Here is a 14,237-nt window from a genome sequence, read left to right as displayed (position 1 = left end):
GTTCTATTTATTCGAGAGCCAGCCCTGACGGAGGGGTGGGGGAAGAGCGCAAGAGAGAGAAGGGTTCAAAGAGCAGATCCCCCCTACAGCGTCAGAGCCTGACCTAACGCACATCAAAATCCATAGTCGTCCGTGCATGCTCGGCCAGGCCCCGAGATCCTCCTGCCACACCTCAATGGCAGCTCACCCTAGCGCCAGCCCCTGGAAGTGCCCGGCGGAATGGGCTGATACTCCAGGCTCCCCTAGGCGCCCTACCAAATTCCCAGCCCGGGATGCCCAGTTTCCCGGCCGCAGGATGAGAAAATTGGAATGACAAACACTGGAGGGGTCGTCGGGTTCGGCAGTATCCGCAAAAGCAACGGGAAGTCCTGTGACACCTCATAGACTAACGCATTTATTGGAGCCCAAGCTGTGTGAGCAAAGACCCGCTTCGTCGGATGGATGGTGAATTTCATGGTACTGTAACCACGGGGAGCGGGGCAGGGGGTCACACCCGTTGTAGGGAGACATGGGAGTGCTGCCATCACAGCTGGGCTCTGCAGAGCTTCCTACAGCTACAGAAGGTTCTGAGAGGCAGAGGTGGGTCTGATCTCCCATGTGCTGCTGGGAGCACCCCAGCCAGGAGCTCCCCACTCCTAGTCCTGCCAGGCTTAGGCAGGACACCTGCTCTCACTCTGAAGAGCTGCACACCTCCCACCCGACGCTCAGCGGCAGGAACCTCAGGCTGCTGCCCAGTCCCGGACAGCGTCCTGTAGCAGGGGCAGGCACCCCAAGCTGGTCTGGCCCCTGCTCCCACAACCAAAGCAGCTTGCAGGGGAGGGGCATGTAAAGTCCCTCCACTGCCCAGTCAGAACTGAGACGCTCCCTTTGAAGGGGCATCCCTAAGAACAAGGTGACATCGGGTTTCACAGGGATGGACTTACATCACAGTCCATGGCACATTTTCCATGGGATGAAATTGGTAGGGCCCTAGTCCTGATTCCTGGCACAGAGCAATGGCCCCAGGACAGGAAGGATTCCCACAGCTGAGTCACTGCAATGGAAAGAGGCGGAGGCGCTCTCGGGTTCAGGCTGAGCCTCTGGTGGGCTAATGGTGGGCTTACTCCTGGGTTTGTGTGTCAGCCACACTCCGCACATCCACAGGTGTCCACACACAGTGAGCACCGAGCTCTGGGGAAACCAACACGCCAGCAGAAAGAGCCCAGCTGACAGAGAGCTTCTCTACAAAACAAAGTTTTATTCCGTTCAAGGCAAAGCCAAATAAATCTCTATAGTGCAAAACAGGTTTTAAAGGCAACAGCCTGCTCCTGTACATTCTGGGTTTAATTCCAACTCCCTCCACCCAGTCTTTCTAGACATGTATACGTGTGCGTGTCTATAAATGCACTCAGCTCCTCAGTCTGAAAGGTGCTAGAGGGACACCCCATTTGAATTGAGGAATAGCTCATGAACTGCCAATGTATGTCCCTTGTCCGGTATACAGAAATCCAGACGTACAGGTACATACATGCATCTCACACATGAATTAAGGTTTCTCTACTCAAGCCGGAGGCATGACCCATGCATAGAGGAGTATTGCATAGCTCGTGGTAAGGGGCGTGCTCTCCAGATACCACATGGAACAAGACTAACAGGTTAGAACAGCTAAAAATTGCATCTAAAAACACACTTTGCGCCCCCAGCGCTCCTTGTCCCTGTGAGTGCTTCCCAAAGGCCGGCCTGGGGATTTCCGGGGGCATTGGAAGATCTAGGGTCTTTTGGTCTAAAACGTCGCTGGCGATGACGATTCCTTAGTAGTACTTTGCCTTTGGGCAGCACCTTTTGTCCAGGGTTCTGAGGCCACTTTACAGACAACCCCTGAGGCAGTCCCACCTTGCCGCCAGGAAACTGAAGCACGAGAGCAGTTTATATGCTTTGCCCATGGATGTCCAAAGAGCAGGGCACAGAACCCAGGAGTCCTGGCTGCCTGCTCCAACCAGTGGATGACACTGTCAGTCAGTCACAAGCCCTACCTTCCTAGAGCATGGCACCTTGGCCCTGCACCTTGTGATGCTTTGTGACTAGACGAGGTGCGGAACAGCCACGACTCGGGCGAAGGTTGCAAGCTCCGCTCTTGGAAAGCACAGCTGCAAATGCCCCAGGACGGGGGACTTCCCCCTATTCCAACAGGCCCTGCCTTTGCAGACTTGAGCACAGCTACGAGCTTGCAGGTGGGACTCCGTGCTGGTCAGATTCGAATTGCCAGCATCCGCCTGCCTGCAAACGAGCGGGCACATCCCCCTTTGTTGCCAGGAACCCCTCTGCACTACGTGAGCAAGCCTGTTTGCCAGCTGGGTCAGGCTGGTTCCTAAACTAACTCCGGGCACTCCATGCACGTAAATGTTCTCACTCAGCTGAGGCAGGTTGGGCTCCCATTCATTCACCTGCAGAGCAAGAAAGCTGTTCTGGCACCTGCCCCTCGTCCCGGGTACTGACAAAGCCGGCTCACTTCTGATGCCCACAGGGAAGGGGCTGGGAACAAGGGCCCAGCTGAGTATCTTAAATACAGAGAGACACCCCACAGCAGCCATGCAGAGGCTGGCTTGTGACACTCGAACCACAAAGCAGACTATTTTAAAGGCTCGCAGTCAATCTGCGTTAACTTCAATGACATTTAGATAGCTCACAGGCCTGTGCTGCTTCTGCACTCAGGTGCATTTCAGAGCCGTGTTCAGTGCCGTTCCAGGAGAGGCCCTTCCCAACACACCTCCCCAGCTGCCCCGGAAGGAACCCTCCCACCCGCAGGGGCTGGGGCTAGTGATACAAATTCCCAAAGGATTCCCGGCTGCCTTCCGTTGTCTTCCCAAAGATGCTGTGCTGTGTGCCAGACCCCCCTCCCCACAGTGCAAAGCATGGATCCAGCAGCTCTGGAAAATTTGGTGCTTCCCCCTGCCAAGTGGTGCTGAACAAGGCAGCTCTGCAAGCAGGGACAGGGAGCCAGCCTGCTGCTAACACAAAAGCATCCCCAGCACCGCGGGCATCACCAGGAAACCCAGGCCCCAGGGGCGAAGCCCTTCGTTCCCTGGGATGAGACAGGAAGCCACTTCTCGCTGGGTTGGGTGGAGATACAACCTGCAGCGCAGGGCAGAGCTCTGAGGCAGCTGTGCCCCAAGCGACGGGTCAGTGCCACTGGGACTGAGGTGCGTCTGACATGAGACGAAGGGAGAGGGCAGGCTCGGTATCTCGCAGCACGGGTCAGACACAGAGCCTGCGGGCCAGGCCTTGCAAAGCTGCCAATTCAGTGAGGGCGCAGGGCCGCGCAGCACCTGCAGTCAGCCAGAGAAGAAGCAAGGCAGTGCTGGGATTTGCACAGCCTGCCCCAGCGCTCTCAAGGGAGCAGCAGGGCCAGGGTGTGGGACCAGGCCCGGGAGGCCAGCACGGCGACTCCAAGGGGCACGTCCTGCCTTGGCTGTGCCATGCAGCTTGCAGGCATCTCCAGGTCTGGGCACATGGACCAGACAGCAGAGCACAAGGCTTGGCACTCCCTTGCCCTCAGGTAGCAAGGGAGCTGGGGGAGCGTACAAGCAAAGCCAGCCCCGGACACAGAAGCAACTACTGCCCTCAGCTTCCTGCAGCTTTCCTCTGCCCCAGGCCAGCCTCAGAACAGGAGCTTGTCCACCCGGCTGCCTCTTCCCAGGCGTGTGCCCGTCACCACGGCACCCTGGCAGTGTTACAAAGGCCCGTCAGGAGAGAGAGAATAAGGCTTATACACAGCGAGCCAACCGCCCCTCCCCGCACGCAGCAAGGCTGGCAGCAGGACGTGGCACACCCCAGAGCTGGACGAGCCGTCCCCGAGAGCAGGCAAAGAAATGAACCCTCCCCGGCCTCCCCTCCCATTCACTACTCACCCAGCCGTTCTGCGCAGAGCTAGCTCTCAGGGTGGGTTTGCCGGGCAGCTGGACGCAGGTGCTCATTCATCGCTGCCCTGTGCCTTGTGCTGCAGGTGCCGAGGGAGCTGCAGGACCCAAGGAGCCAGGCAGCACAGAGCCAGGCCCAGGGCGCCTCACGAGTGAGCCAGGGAGCAGCTGCCATAAGGAACTAATGGATATAGCCCATGTTGCGCCAGAGCCCCTGGCCGTGAAGAACTCCTTGGCACCCCGGGCGGCTGGCGACAGGGCCACGGAGCTGCACCAGCCCACAGCGATGTGGGTCAGAAGCACGCTTGGCAGCTGAGCCCCCTTGCGCTGGGGCAGGAGTGCCTCTTCTTGCTAGCAGGCCACGCAGCCTGGCGCCCCAGAGGGCTCCGCTAGACGCACCAGCTGCCCTGTGCATGGGGTGAGGCCTCCTCCCTACCTAGCATCCGTTGGAGCCGGGCAGGTGACGCTATCCCTGCGTCCCTCCCAGCTGCACAGGGCACTGATTCTGCTCAGCGCCTCCTCCCAGGCAGTGACCTGCACCTTCAAACCCACGCTGCACACACCACATGGAAACACCCACCACGGCTCACAGTCCCTCCTTCCCGGGCCTGTCTTCTGACCCCCTCCCAGAGGGAAGGGAGCTGGGCTGCTCCCTGTCCCTGCCGGGGTCACCGTGTGGGCCCCAACCGCGCCCAGGCCACACAGCTCCAAGCCTGGGCTGAGGAGCAGCAGCGGTTGCAGGTGCGTACAGATACAGAGCTGTCTCAAGCGTTGCTAGTTTCAAAATAAAAGCGATTTTCCCTCCGCCTCCCCCGCAAGCGCCTCGCTGCCTCCTGGCTCGGACGACTTTGCTTCATGCCTTTGGTGGAGCTTTCTGTTCTGCCTTGGAGCCCGCCAGGCCGTTGTCTGTGTTGTCGATCCCTGAGGAGCTCACCAGACACTCCTTCCTAGGGGAGAGAACAGCATGGGACTGGCACCAGCAGCCCGCCCCGGGACAAAGCAGGGAGAGCTGCCCAGAGGTGCAGGAAGGGGACCTGGGGGCAGCCCATTTAGCAATTAAAATTGGGGGGGGGGCCCCACAGGCAGGGAACTCCCAAGTACTTCCACAAATCACCTCTGCCTACAGCCCCCTCGGCCAGACTGTGCCCTGGTCCCTTCTGCGCTCCCCAGCTACCACAGCGAGCAAGCCTAGGGGGTGAATGCCGTAGTGCTGTGTGGAGCCTTGGACAGGTGCCCAGAGAAGACACCAAGCACCAGGCTAGCACCAGGCTCCCCTTCTCCCCAAGGGGCGCGATCCTTCCTGCAAGGCAGGCGGAGCGAGTGACGTGTCCTCCCCGGGCGCAGAGGGAGCCGGCAGTGGGCTGCAGGAGTTCCCGACCCACGCGTTCCCACGCTGCGACAGGCTCAGGACTAACAGCTTGGGCCCTGGGCTCCCTGTGCTGCGGGACAGACAGCAGGACTGGACAAGGCAGGTCACGGGGAACGGTCCACCCCAGCGAGAGAAACCTCAGGCTGGCCCCAGGAGCCGTCACCTCCGTGTCCCTGTCCAAGTCTTACGGCTGGGGAGGGGGCCAGGCGCCAGGAGCGGAAGCCAGCTGGAGGCAGAGCCAGGAGCATAGCCCAGCACAGCCCTGTTTCCAGCTAGCTGCCGCCTGCCCCTCCTTGGCAGCACCCCAGCGATGCAACTTTGGCGTCTGGGCAGGGGAGGTGGGGCCAGGCAGAGCATGAGCAACTGTGCATGGGGCGCCCAGCCCGGCCTGAGAGCACTCCCAGCCCCACAGCAGGGCATTGTGGGGCTGGGAGAAGCACCCAGCCCTACTCACTTCTCCTGAGACTTCCTGCGAATGAGCAGGACAATTTTCTTGATGAGCATGATCAGGATGAGGAAGCCAACGACCCCGCCCACCACTGCCAGGATGATGAGCGTCAGGGTGTTGTCCACAGGCACCACTGCAGGAGAGAGGGCCGGAGGAGAAGTCAGGGAGACAGGCAGGGGAGTCCCACCAGCCCCATGCCTCTGGTCCTGTGCAGCAGGAGACAGACACCCGGAGATGGAGCCTTCTCCTCAGAGTCCAACGCGCCAGCCGTCGCCGGAGCTGCAGGGACCCCTCTGCTGCCTCCCGCTGCACAACCGCTCGCATCTTTACTGTCCAGCACCCACAGGAGTCACCTGCCCCGCTGCCGGCAAGCCATGGTGCTAGCTGGCCACAAGCCCTGGAGGGAGCTCAGCACGTGAACGCTCTGCCCTCCTTGTGCTGTGGCTATAGTCTCGACCTGTGTCTCAGCCGTCATTGCCTGGGGAGCAGGGGCCTCTCTGCCAGGGTCTCAAGTTAGCATCCAAACAAACCCAGGAAGCTAAAAGCCAGAACCCCACCCCACGAGAGCCCAGGAAGAGGGGCATCAATGAACCCCCCACTCCAGCCTCCCCTCTCCTAGCCCAACGTCTCTCCAGGGGCAGATACCCAGTGGCCGCCCCAGCCGGACGAGAACTCCTGGGCGCAGACCCCACTTTCCTTTACCCGGCTGGAAGCCCGACAGGCGTCCGGGGTCCCAGGCCCCAGCCACACCCATTAAGCTGCATCTCTTGTTTTAGCTTCGGCCCCTCTGGTTGGTCAAGCAGAACCCTTGTGGCTCAACCCCGGAGCAAGGGGGGCAGGCGGGCCCCGGCAGACACTTACTCACTGAGACCACCTTCAGGGTGAGGGTGGCATTTGCCTCGGCTTTGTTCTCCCGGGGGTTCTTGACGAAGCAGGTGTACTTCCCCGCGTCGCTGAAGTCCACTTCCATGGAGATAGAGATGTTGTTTTCCTTCCCGGTGGTGGTGCCAATCAGCTCGACTCGAGGGTCACGGAACTCCTCCTTCGGCTGCGACGCTTTGTTCTTAATAAACCCTTGATAGAGCTGCCGGGGGCAGGAACACAGCCGGGCACGGAGTGAGCAAACGGTGCAGCCAGGCTGCAAACTCAACAAGCCTCAGCCCAGGGCTCAAGAGGTGGAACAGCCCAGAGGTACCCAGGCTGAGGGTTGGGGGCCAGCTACCTGCCATGTTGCACCCAAATCAGAGACAGGCCCACTGAACCAGTGCAGATGGAGCCCAGGCCTGGCTACAAGTGGGCAAGACATTCTCTTTGCACCCCCACTTTGCTACCGAGGGTTTGGGCTCCTCCCGAGAGGGGGAATCTCAGTGCCTGGCTTTGCCCAACACGCCTAATGCCAGTAATTCCCCTCAGCACTTCCCTTCCCTAGCCCAAGAGGTCTCCTTGCTAGGTATGCGCCAGTGAACTGCAATGGTCATCCGGAGAGAAACTCCAGGGGTTGAGCAGAGGGGGGTCACTCTCCTAAGGGAGGCCAAGCAGAACTGTGCTCCCTGCCAACTGCCCCTTCCTCACTCTCCAGCACACACCCAGGTCCCGCTCCCTGTCTGCACCTGGGACTCTTCTCCTGATGCAGCCACGCTGGTACGAAACAACAGCTCTGTTTAGCACCTGCTGGGCCCCGTAACTCTCCCCCCGCCCACATTCCCACCCCTCCAGTCTCCCACAGGAAAGGGAAGAGCAGCGGAATGGGGCAAATAACAGGCCACCCTGGGAACAGCAGGTCTGGCTCACTTGCCACGTGGTTGCACGAGCTGGAATTTACCAGCTCACTGCTCAGAACCACTGGGCTTGGGCCTCTCCTGATGAGCACAAGAACAGCCGTGCTGGGTCAGACCCAACGTCCGTCTAGCCCAGGGTTCTGTCAGCTGACAGTGGCCAATGCCAGGTGCCCCAGAGGGAGTGAACAGAACAAGCACTCATCAAGTGAGCCATCTCCTGTCACCAGCTCCCAGCTTCTGACAAGCTGAGGCTGGGAACACTCTCCTGGCCCATACCGTAGGGTAAAACTTCCTTGACAGGCCACGATAGTCTGCTGAGAACCACTGCTCTCAGTTTGGGTCTGGAAACTGCGCCTGCACCAATAGCATGAGTTCCCCCCCTGCTGAGTCCACCTGCAAGGTCATCCCGCCTGAACAAAGACAGGGACAGTCACCCTGGCAACCACGTTCCAGGAAGACAGGCACAGAAGTGAGAAATTAGGATGTCCCAGAGCCCGGGCAGGAACAAATACTTGACTGTCAGCTACCTTCATGACCTTCGGCTTTGATGCTCTAGATAGAACACAAACGGTCATACCCCTGCGAGGAGAGCATCCCAGTGCCAACACACGTCACCACTTTACACATTATGGTCAACCAGCGTTCACTTTGTTCCAAGAACTCTCCCTAAGCCATGGGCAGGGAGCGCTATTGTAACCGGCTTAGATTGGCAGCTTATTGTGCTCATTTCCCCCGCTGTTAGCTTCTCTCCAGACGTTCTGGGGTCTCTCCTCCCCCTGTTGCTTCACTCTCTGTCCCCCAGTACCCTATATAATCAATTGTAACCTCTTGTATGGCAGTGCCTCTGAGCCTGATAAGCGTAGTGACGCTCCACCAGCGCCGCGTGTGTGTACTAAACCCTCTTGCTTGCTTCATGCAGTGTCCAGACTTACGGGGATTGGCCTCCTCTTGTTATGGGGCATGTGTTTCCTACTGTCCTGCAGTAACGCCACATGTGTGCCTCAGTTTCCCTAGGCATGGGATCAATGCATTGTTGATGATGGACTTTTTTGGTGTGATGCCTTGTCATATGTCCTCCTTGGCCCCCCAGGCCCTTCATAACCTCGGCAACCAGGTGACACCTTTTGCCCAGGAAACAGGACAGAGATGGGAGAAAGAACCCGGCATCTTTTCAATCTGAACTGGGCAGTTGGGGAATGTAGCAGCCTTGGCCGGCTGGAGAAGAAGGGGGCAGACCCTGGCTCAGGGACCCCCTCTGGGCCCCTCTCCCCAAGCTGGACTGTACCGATGGCTTCTGGCTCCTGTGCTGACAAGTCTGTTCTATGCTGTGTCCCTGTCGCCTCACGACTCCCCCGTTCTCCTGCCGAGTGAGAGTCACACCTGCCTGCGGGTGGGGGGGAAGGCCTGCGGATAGGGACCCCCCCCCACTCCATCACAGCATGAGAAGGGGCCTGGAACATTCACTGGGCTTTGCTCAAAGCGCTGCCCTGCTCCTGAAGGGAGCAGGCTCTTCTGAAAGCTGGGTGGAATTCCCCACACACACACCCACACCCACCCGGCAGTGCCTTCTCGAGGCAATCTGCTACACAGCCCATAGCGTGCACTGGGCTCTCAGAGGGCAAATCGCCAAGCCAGGTCCCTCGTGGCTGGCAGGGAGTCCTAATGCAGATGAAGGGGTGTAAAGAACTAGCGTCTTTGTATCCGGGAGCCAGCGGGCTGTGCCGGGGGACCCAGGTGAGCGGGCGGAACACCCCCCCACCCCCGCACCTTTTCGGTGGTGTTGTAGTACCAGGCGAAGGTCAGTTTCTCGAATCCGATGCAGGTGGTGAAGGTGCAGGGCAGCTGCACTCTTGTTCTGTTCAGAGCCGTCACAAGGGTGGTCTTCCCCACCGAGACCTCCAAAGCGACGAGCACAGAGAAGAGATGTAAACCTGCCCGGGGAAGGGGAGACCAAAACCACGTCAGTTTCCACAGGGGCAGCGCTGGATGCGCGATTCCCATTCAGGGACAGCGTCTCCCAGGGTGTGCCCAGCGACCACACAGCTGAACAGTCACCTGGGAACAAGATGCAATTGCGGATCCTTTAACAGGGCTCCCTGGAGACAGCGTGTACCTCTGACTAACCTACCCAGGCCCTTGTGCCACCTTCCGAGAGGGCTCTGACCAGGACAGGGCCCCAGGAACATGCACAAGGAAAGGCAAAGAAGGGGGCATCTCCCAGCATGGGTTTTCACTGCCAGGCCCCTCACCACCGTGCAGCCCAGCACGCTGCGTACCCGTCTGGCAATGCCACTGTCCTGTTCAGAACAACCTGCCAGGCCTCGCCGCCGGATCCAGACTGGTGCTGGGCAGCGAGAGGCGGCTGCTCTGGAGGACAGGAGATGGGAGTCAGGAGGCTAACCCCCCTCGAGCTATCAGAGGGAGCCTAGGACCTTCAACAAGCCAGACCAAAGGGACCCAGTTTTCCTGTTTGGCACTGGGGAGCAGCCCAGGCTGCATTGGTTGGAGCCAGCAGGCCCACAGGAGACTACGGCGCTGTAGAATACGTCCGAGCAGATCGACACTCCAGGGCAGGATCTTGTCGTGGGGGAGCAAGAGTAGGGCCCACCGAGCCAGAGGCAGAGCTGAGACTGCAACCCTAGAGCCTGAACTCCTCATTCCCTGGCCTGCTCCAGTTCAAAGCCCCCTCCCGTAACCCCATCCGCATGGCAGTGGGCTTGCCAGAGCACGCTGCCCCTGGACGACCCCAGGGCACGGCAGCACAGCGCCCAGAGGCTGCAGGCTCCTGAAATCGACCGGAGCAGCCAGCACCATGAGAGACAGAGCTGCGACCCGGAGAGCCGGGTGCCAGGGGGCTGGAAATCACCACACGGCCACTGGGGGCCACTGTTGCCTTGCAAAAGGGCTGCAGGGTGAGCACTTCCAGCACTCGCCCCAACCCACCAGCTCACCTGGGACTTCTCCTCCCCAGGCTGGAGACGCTGATGCTCTCAGCCCCCACCACGCAGCTCCAGAGGGAGAAGGCCACACTCCGCTTGGAGCAGAATCCAGCTTGGCCATCTCAGAGGAAGCGGGACACCCCAGCCCCTTCCCTAGGGACCTGCGCGCGGGTGGACCAGGCTGCAACCCGGCCTGTGAGTTTCAGGAGTTAGACCCTCCAGCGGGGCCCCAAAGACAGCTGCTGCCTCTCTGACCCAGAGCCTTGCACAGCGGCAGCACTGGCTAACCAGCCCATGCACAGAGCATCCAAGCCTCGGTCACTGAGGAGCAGAATTAAACTACTCGGCTGCAGGCAACTTGCATGGAGACACCGCTCACCCCACCCCCCGGCTGAATCGACTGGTGGTACCAAGGGGTCCGATTTCCTTCCGGAGATCAGAAGAGCCGACACTCAGTCCTTGAACTGGAGATGACCCCAGCTTAAAAGGTCTGAGCATCTGTTCTAACTATGACAGCACTTGGCCAGGTTTTCCTTCTTAAAGGGAGGCTGCCCTTGGGTTATCTGGGCTGGGATTGTCAAAGAAGCCGAAGAGAATTAGGCTCCTACACCCCACTGGGCTTCAAGCTCCTTTGAAATCCCAGTCCCTCCCTCTCTAATAAAGCTCCCTTAAAATTATCTCTAGCGCCAGCAACCTCCTGGCCTGGCCCTACCAGGTTTCCTACCAGCACTGGGTTTTAAGAACTGAAAATTTAAGTAAAATTCTTGTTTTCAGATCCTCTGCTCAAAGACCAAGCCCCTGTACAGGCTAGGACAACAGCCCGGCAGGCGCGATGCCCTGGGAACAGGGTGTTATGAATCAGCCGTTTGTGGAGCCTGCAGGGACGGAGAAAACAGGACTGAAAAAACTGCCACAGGCTGGCTTGGCTGCTCGCCCCCTGGATGCAGGCAGGGCAATTAAAAGACCTCTCACGAGCTCAGATTTGGGTGGCATGCCCCAAGCAGGACCCTAGAGAGGCACTTCTTCGCTCGGCTGGAAAGGAGGGCATGGCAAATATTTTTAACTCTGTGCTCCGCCCCAGCCTTGAGCAAAACACTCAGCGATTACGGACAAAACTGCAGGTGCTGAGCGTACCTCTGGCTGCACGTCGGCTGGGCACAAAACCGTGGAAGTCTCAGGGAGCTGTTTGCTGGGGTCTGTCCTTGGGCAAAGGTCAAATTTCCTTTTGAAATGTAAATATTGGTCCAGGCGGAAGAACACAATGGGGCTTAGAAAAATGGCGAGCGCTAACTGAAGTGCTGAGGGTACAAACAGAGGCTCCGAGGGGTCTTAGAAAGGTCTGTACGCACCAGACTACAGGACTGCGTCCTTACAACAGCGGGTGGGACAGAGCAAACTGGGCAGAATTAACTCCAGCAAACAGGTGCGTCCCTGGCAGCGTATCATCCCAAACGCTCGAATAACCGGCATTTGAGCCGCAAGTAAACGTCAGAGAGGGAGCCAGGTTAGTCTGTAGCTTCCAGAACAACAAGAAGTCTTGTGACACCTTCTCTGTTAATCTATAAGGTGCCACAAGACTTCTTGTTGTTCTGGAAGTAAATGCGAGTTACCTTTCCCCTGAGTACCCCCTGGTGAACGTAAACCCAAATAACCACAACAAAGACAAGCACAGTACTGGTGGCGCTGGGAGAGAAAGCGCTCTGCAGACATTTGTGTTTCTTTCTCGGCTTCTGCCCGGCTGGGTACCCCTCTCCATTAGCCACAGGAGTTGACTACCTGGCAGCCTCCCGCTCCCGGGGCTGGTAACTCAGTTTTGCCAACTCGCCCAAGCGGCTCCGGAGCCTTGTCACATCGTAAAGTGCCACCTCCTGGAGTCGCGGGATCGCAGGGGGCTGCCTCTGGGTCCCGCCGAGCCGAGGCCGGTCCCCGCCCTGCGTCCCGCGCAGCCCCCCGGCCCCAGCGGCGCCCTGGGACTAGCGGGGAGCAGCAGAACCGGCGAAGGGGGGCGGCGCTCCGGCACATCCCTTCGGCCGGGAGGGGCCGGTTGGGGGACCCGGACCCCCCCCCGCCGTGCTGCGACCCCCGGCTGGTTCCGCCCCAGGGCGGCTCCCCCGGCCCCGCCGCCGCCGCCGCCGCGCCCCCTTACCCAGCAGAGCCGCCGCCAGCCCGCGGCCCCGGAGCCGGGCGCTGCTGCCGTCCGCCGCCATGCTCGGGCCGGGGCCGCCGCCGCAGGGCGGGAGGGACGGAGGAGCCGGCGCCGCAGCCGCAGCCCGAGTCCGGCCGGGCCCGCAGCGCCTCCCGCCGGGCGGGCTGCCAGGGGGCGGTGCAGCCGGGGGCGGCCCCACCGCGCTGCCTCTGCGGCTCCGCAGCGCGCTCAGCCCGGGACACGTGGCCCGGCCCGGCCCGGCTTCCCCCCGGCGCTGCCGCCCGCCGCCTCCCCCGGGAGACTCTCCCCTCGCCGCCAGCCGCACGGGGTCTATGACGCCGCGCTGAGCCGGGACCCCCCCCGCACACTGACTCTGGCTCAGCTCCGGGCGCTGCTCCAGGCCCCCGAGCGTCTCCCGCCCGGCGCACGGACAGGAGGGCAAAGGGCGCCGCCCTCCCGCGCCGGGGGGGCTCTGGGGCGGCTTGGCCCAGCGCCGGGGGTCCGGCTGCGGCAGGTGGCCCCACCGGGCGCTTCCCGAGTCCCCGGGGTTGGCACGTGGCGTGCACGCAGGGTCCTGACCCGCAGGGGCTGCAGCATTGCAGGGGGGCGGCCAGCGGGGCCGAGAGCCTGGCCAGGCCCAGCAGGGCGGCTCTGAGCCCCCCGAAGGGATGGGGCCTCCCGCCGAAGGGGCACAGCTGGGGCTACGTGGGACTCCAGTGGCAAGTCAAAGGGCGAGGGGCTCCAGCTGCTGCTGGAATTGCAAGGCCCTGGGGCAGTAGCCTCCTTCGCCAACCTCCCTCCAGCGGGGGGCCGGGGTGCGGCTGGGGTGCCCCTGCACTCGGAGCCGGCGCCTGGGCGGCCGCAGCTGCTGGCCCAGAGCCCAGCACAGAGGGCAGAGGCACTGCCAGCAGCAGCCCAGAAGGCAGAACGGCAGGGGATGGTATTAGGAGTGGCAGGGCCGGTGCAGGCCGGGACCACGCACCAGGAAGAGCCGGGGCGTGGGCGGCTGGTGTTAAAAGCTGTGGGGGCTGCACTTTAAGGGACCCTCTCGCCGGGTGGCGGCTCTGCTGGTAAAAGTCAGTGTGACAGAGCGAGGAATGTGTGGGAGCTACAGGCTGAGCGGCTCACGCCAGCAGGGGATGGCCCCCCTGCTTGCTGTAACCTAAGCGGGCAGGTAACACCTCTGTCCCTGAACAAAGCGCCGGGAGGAGCCCAGCTGGGTCTGAACCAGAGGCGGCAGTCGGAAGCTGGGGAGAGTTGGAAGGGGCTCGCCTGTGCTGAGGGGAGGCTAGACCCAGATGGGGCACCCCTCGGGGTCCCCTCCCCAAGGCGGATTGGCACGACTGTCTCTGCCTGCCATACTGACACCTCTGCACTGGGCTGTGTCTCTGTCGACTAATAAACCTCCTGTTCTACCTGCTGAGTGAGAGCCACTTCTGGCTGTGGTTGGGGTGCAGTGCTTGGGGACCCCTGAACCCCACTACAGCCAGGTAGTGCTGTTAGACCCTAGCAGCAGGGCCACGGAGCAAAAGAGGAAGCTGTCCAGGGGCGGGGGAATCTGGTACCCAGACCCACCCTTTCTGCTTGAGGCCCCACTCCTTCCCCTGGCGAGAGCTACCCACGCGCAGGCCACATCTATACTGCAGAGATCTTTTGAAAGA

The 14,237-nt window shown here is 60.9% G+C and overlaps 1 protein-coding gene across 1 annotated transcript; it reads right to left on the bottom strand.

Annotated features, from left to right (window-relative positions):
- Positions 1–34: 34 nt before the first annotated feature.
- SCN4B (sodium voltage-gated channel beta subunit 4) lies at positions 35–12,786 on the bottom strand. The gene is made up of 5 exons (XM_074976847.1): positions 12,577–12,786; positions 9,259–9,422; positions 6,575–6,797; positions 5,720–5,846; positions 35–4,843 (listed from the first exon to the last, which is right to left on the bottom strand). Exons 1-5 carry the CDS (start codon positions 12,635–12,637, stop codon positions 4,750–4,752), a joined length of 669 nt encoding a protein of 222 aa, XP_074832948.1. The 5' UTR covers positions 12,638–12,786; the 3' UTR covers positions 35–4,749.
- Positions 12,787–14,237: the final 1,451 nt, after the last annotated feature.

This window comes from Carettochelys insculpta, chromosome 25, assembly GCF_033958435.1.
Source record: "Carettochelys insculpta isolate YL-2023 chromosome 25, ASM3395843v1, whole genome shotgun sequence".
NCBI lineage: Eukaryota > Metazoa > Chordata > Testudines > Carettochelyidae > Carettochelys > Carettochelys insculpta.
This window is presented reverse-complemented; position numbering and strand designations above follow the sequence as displayed.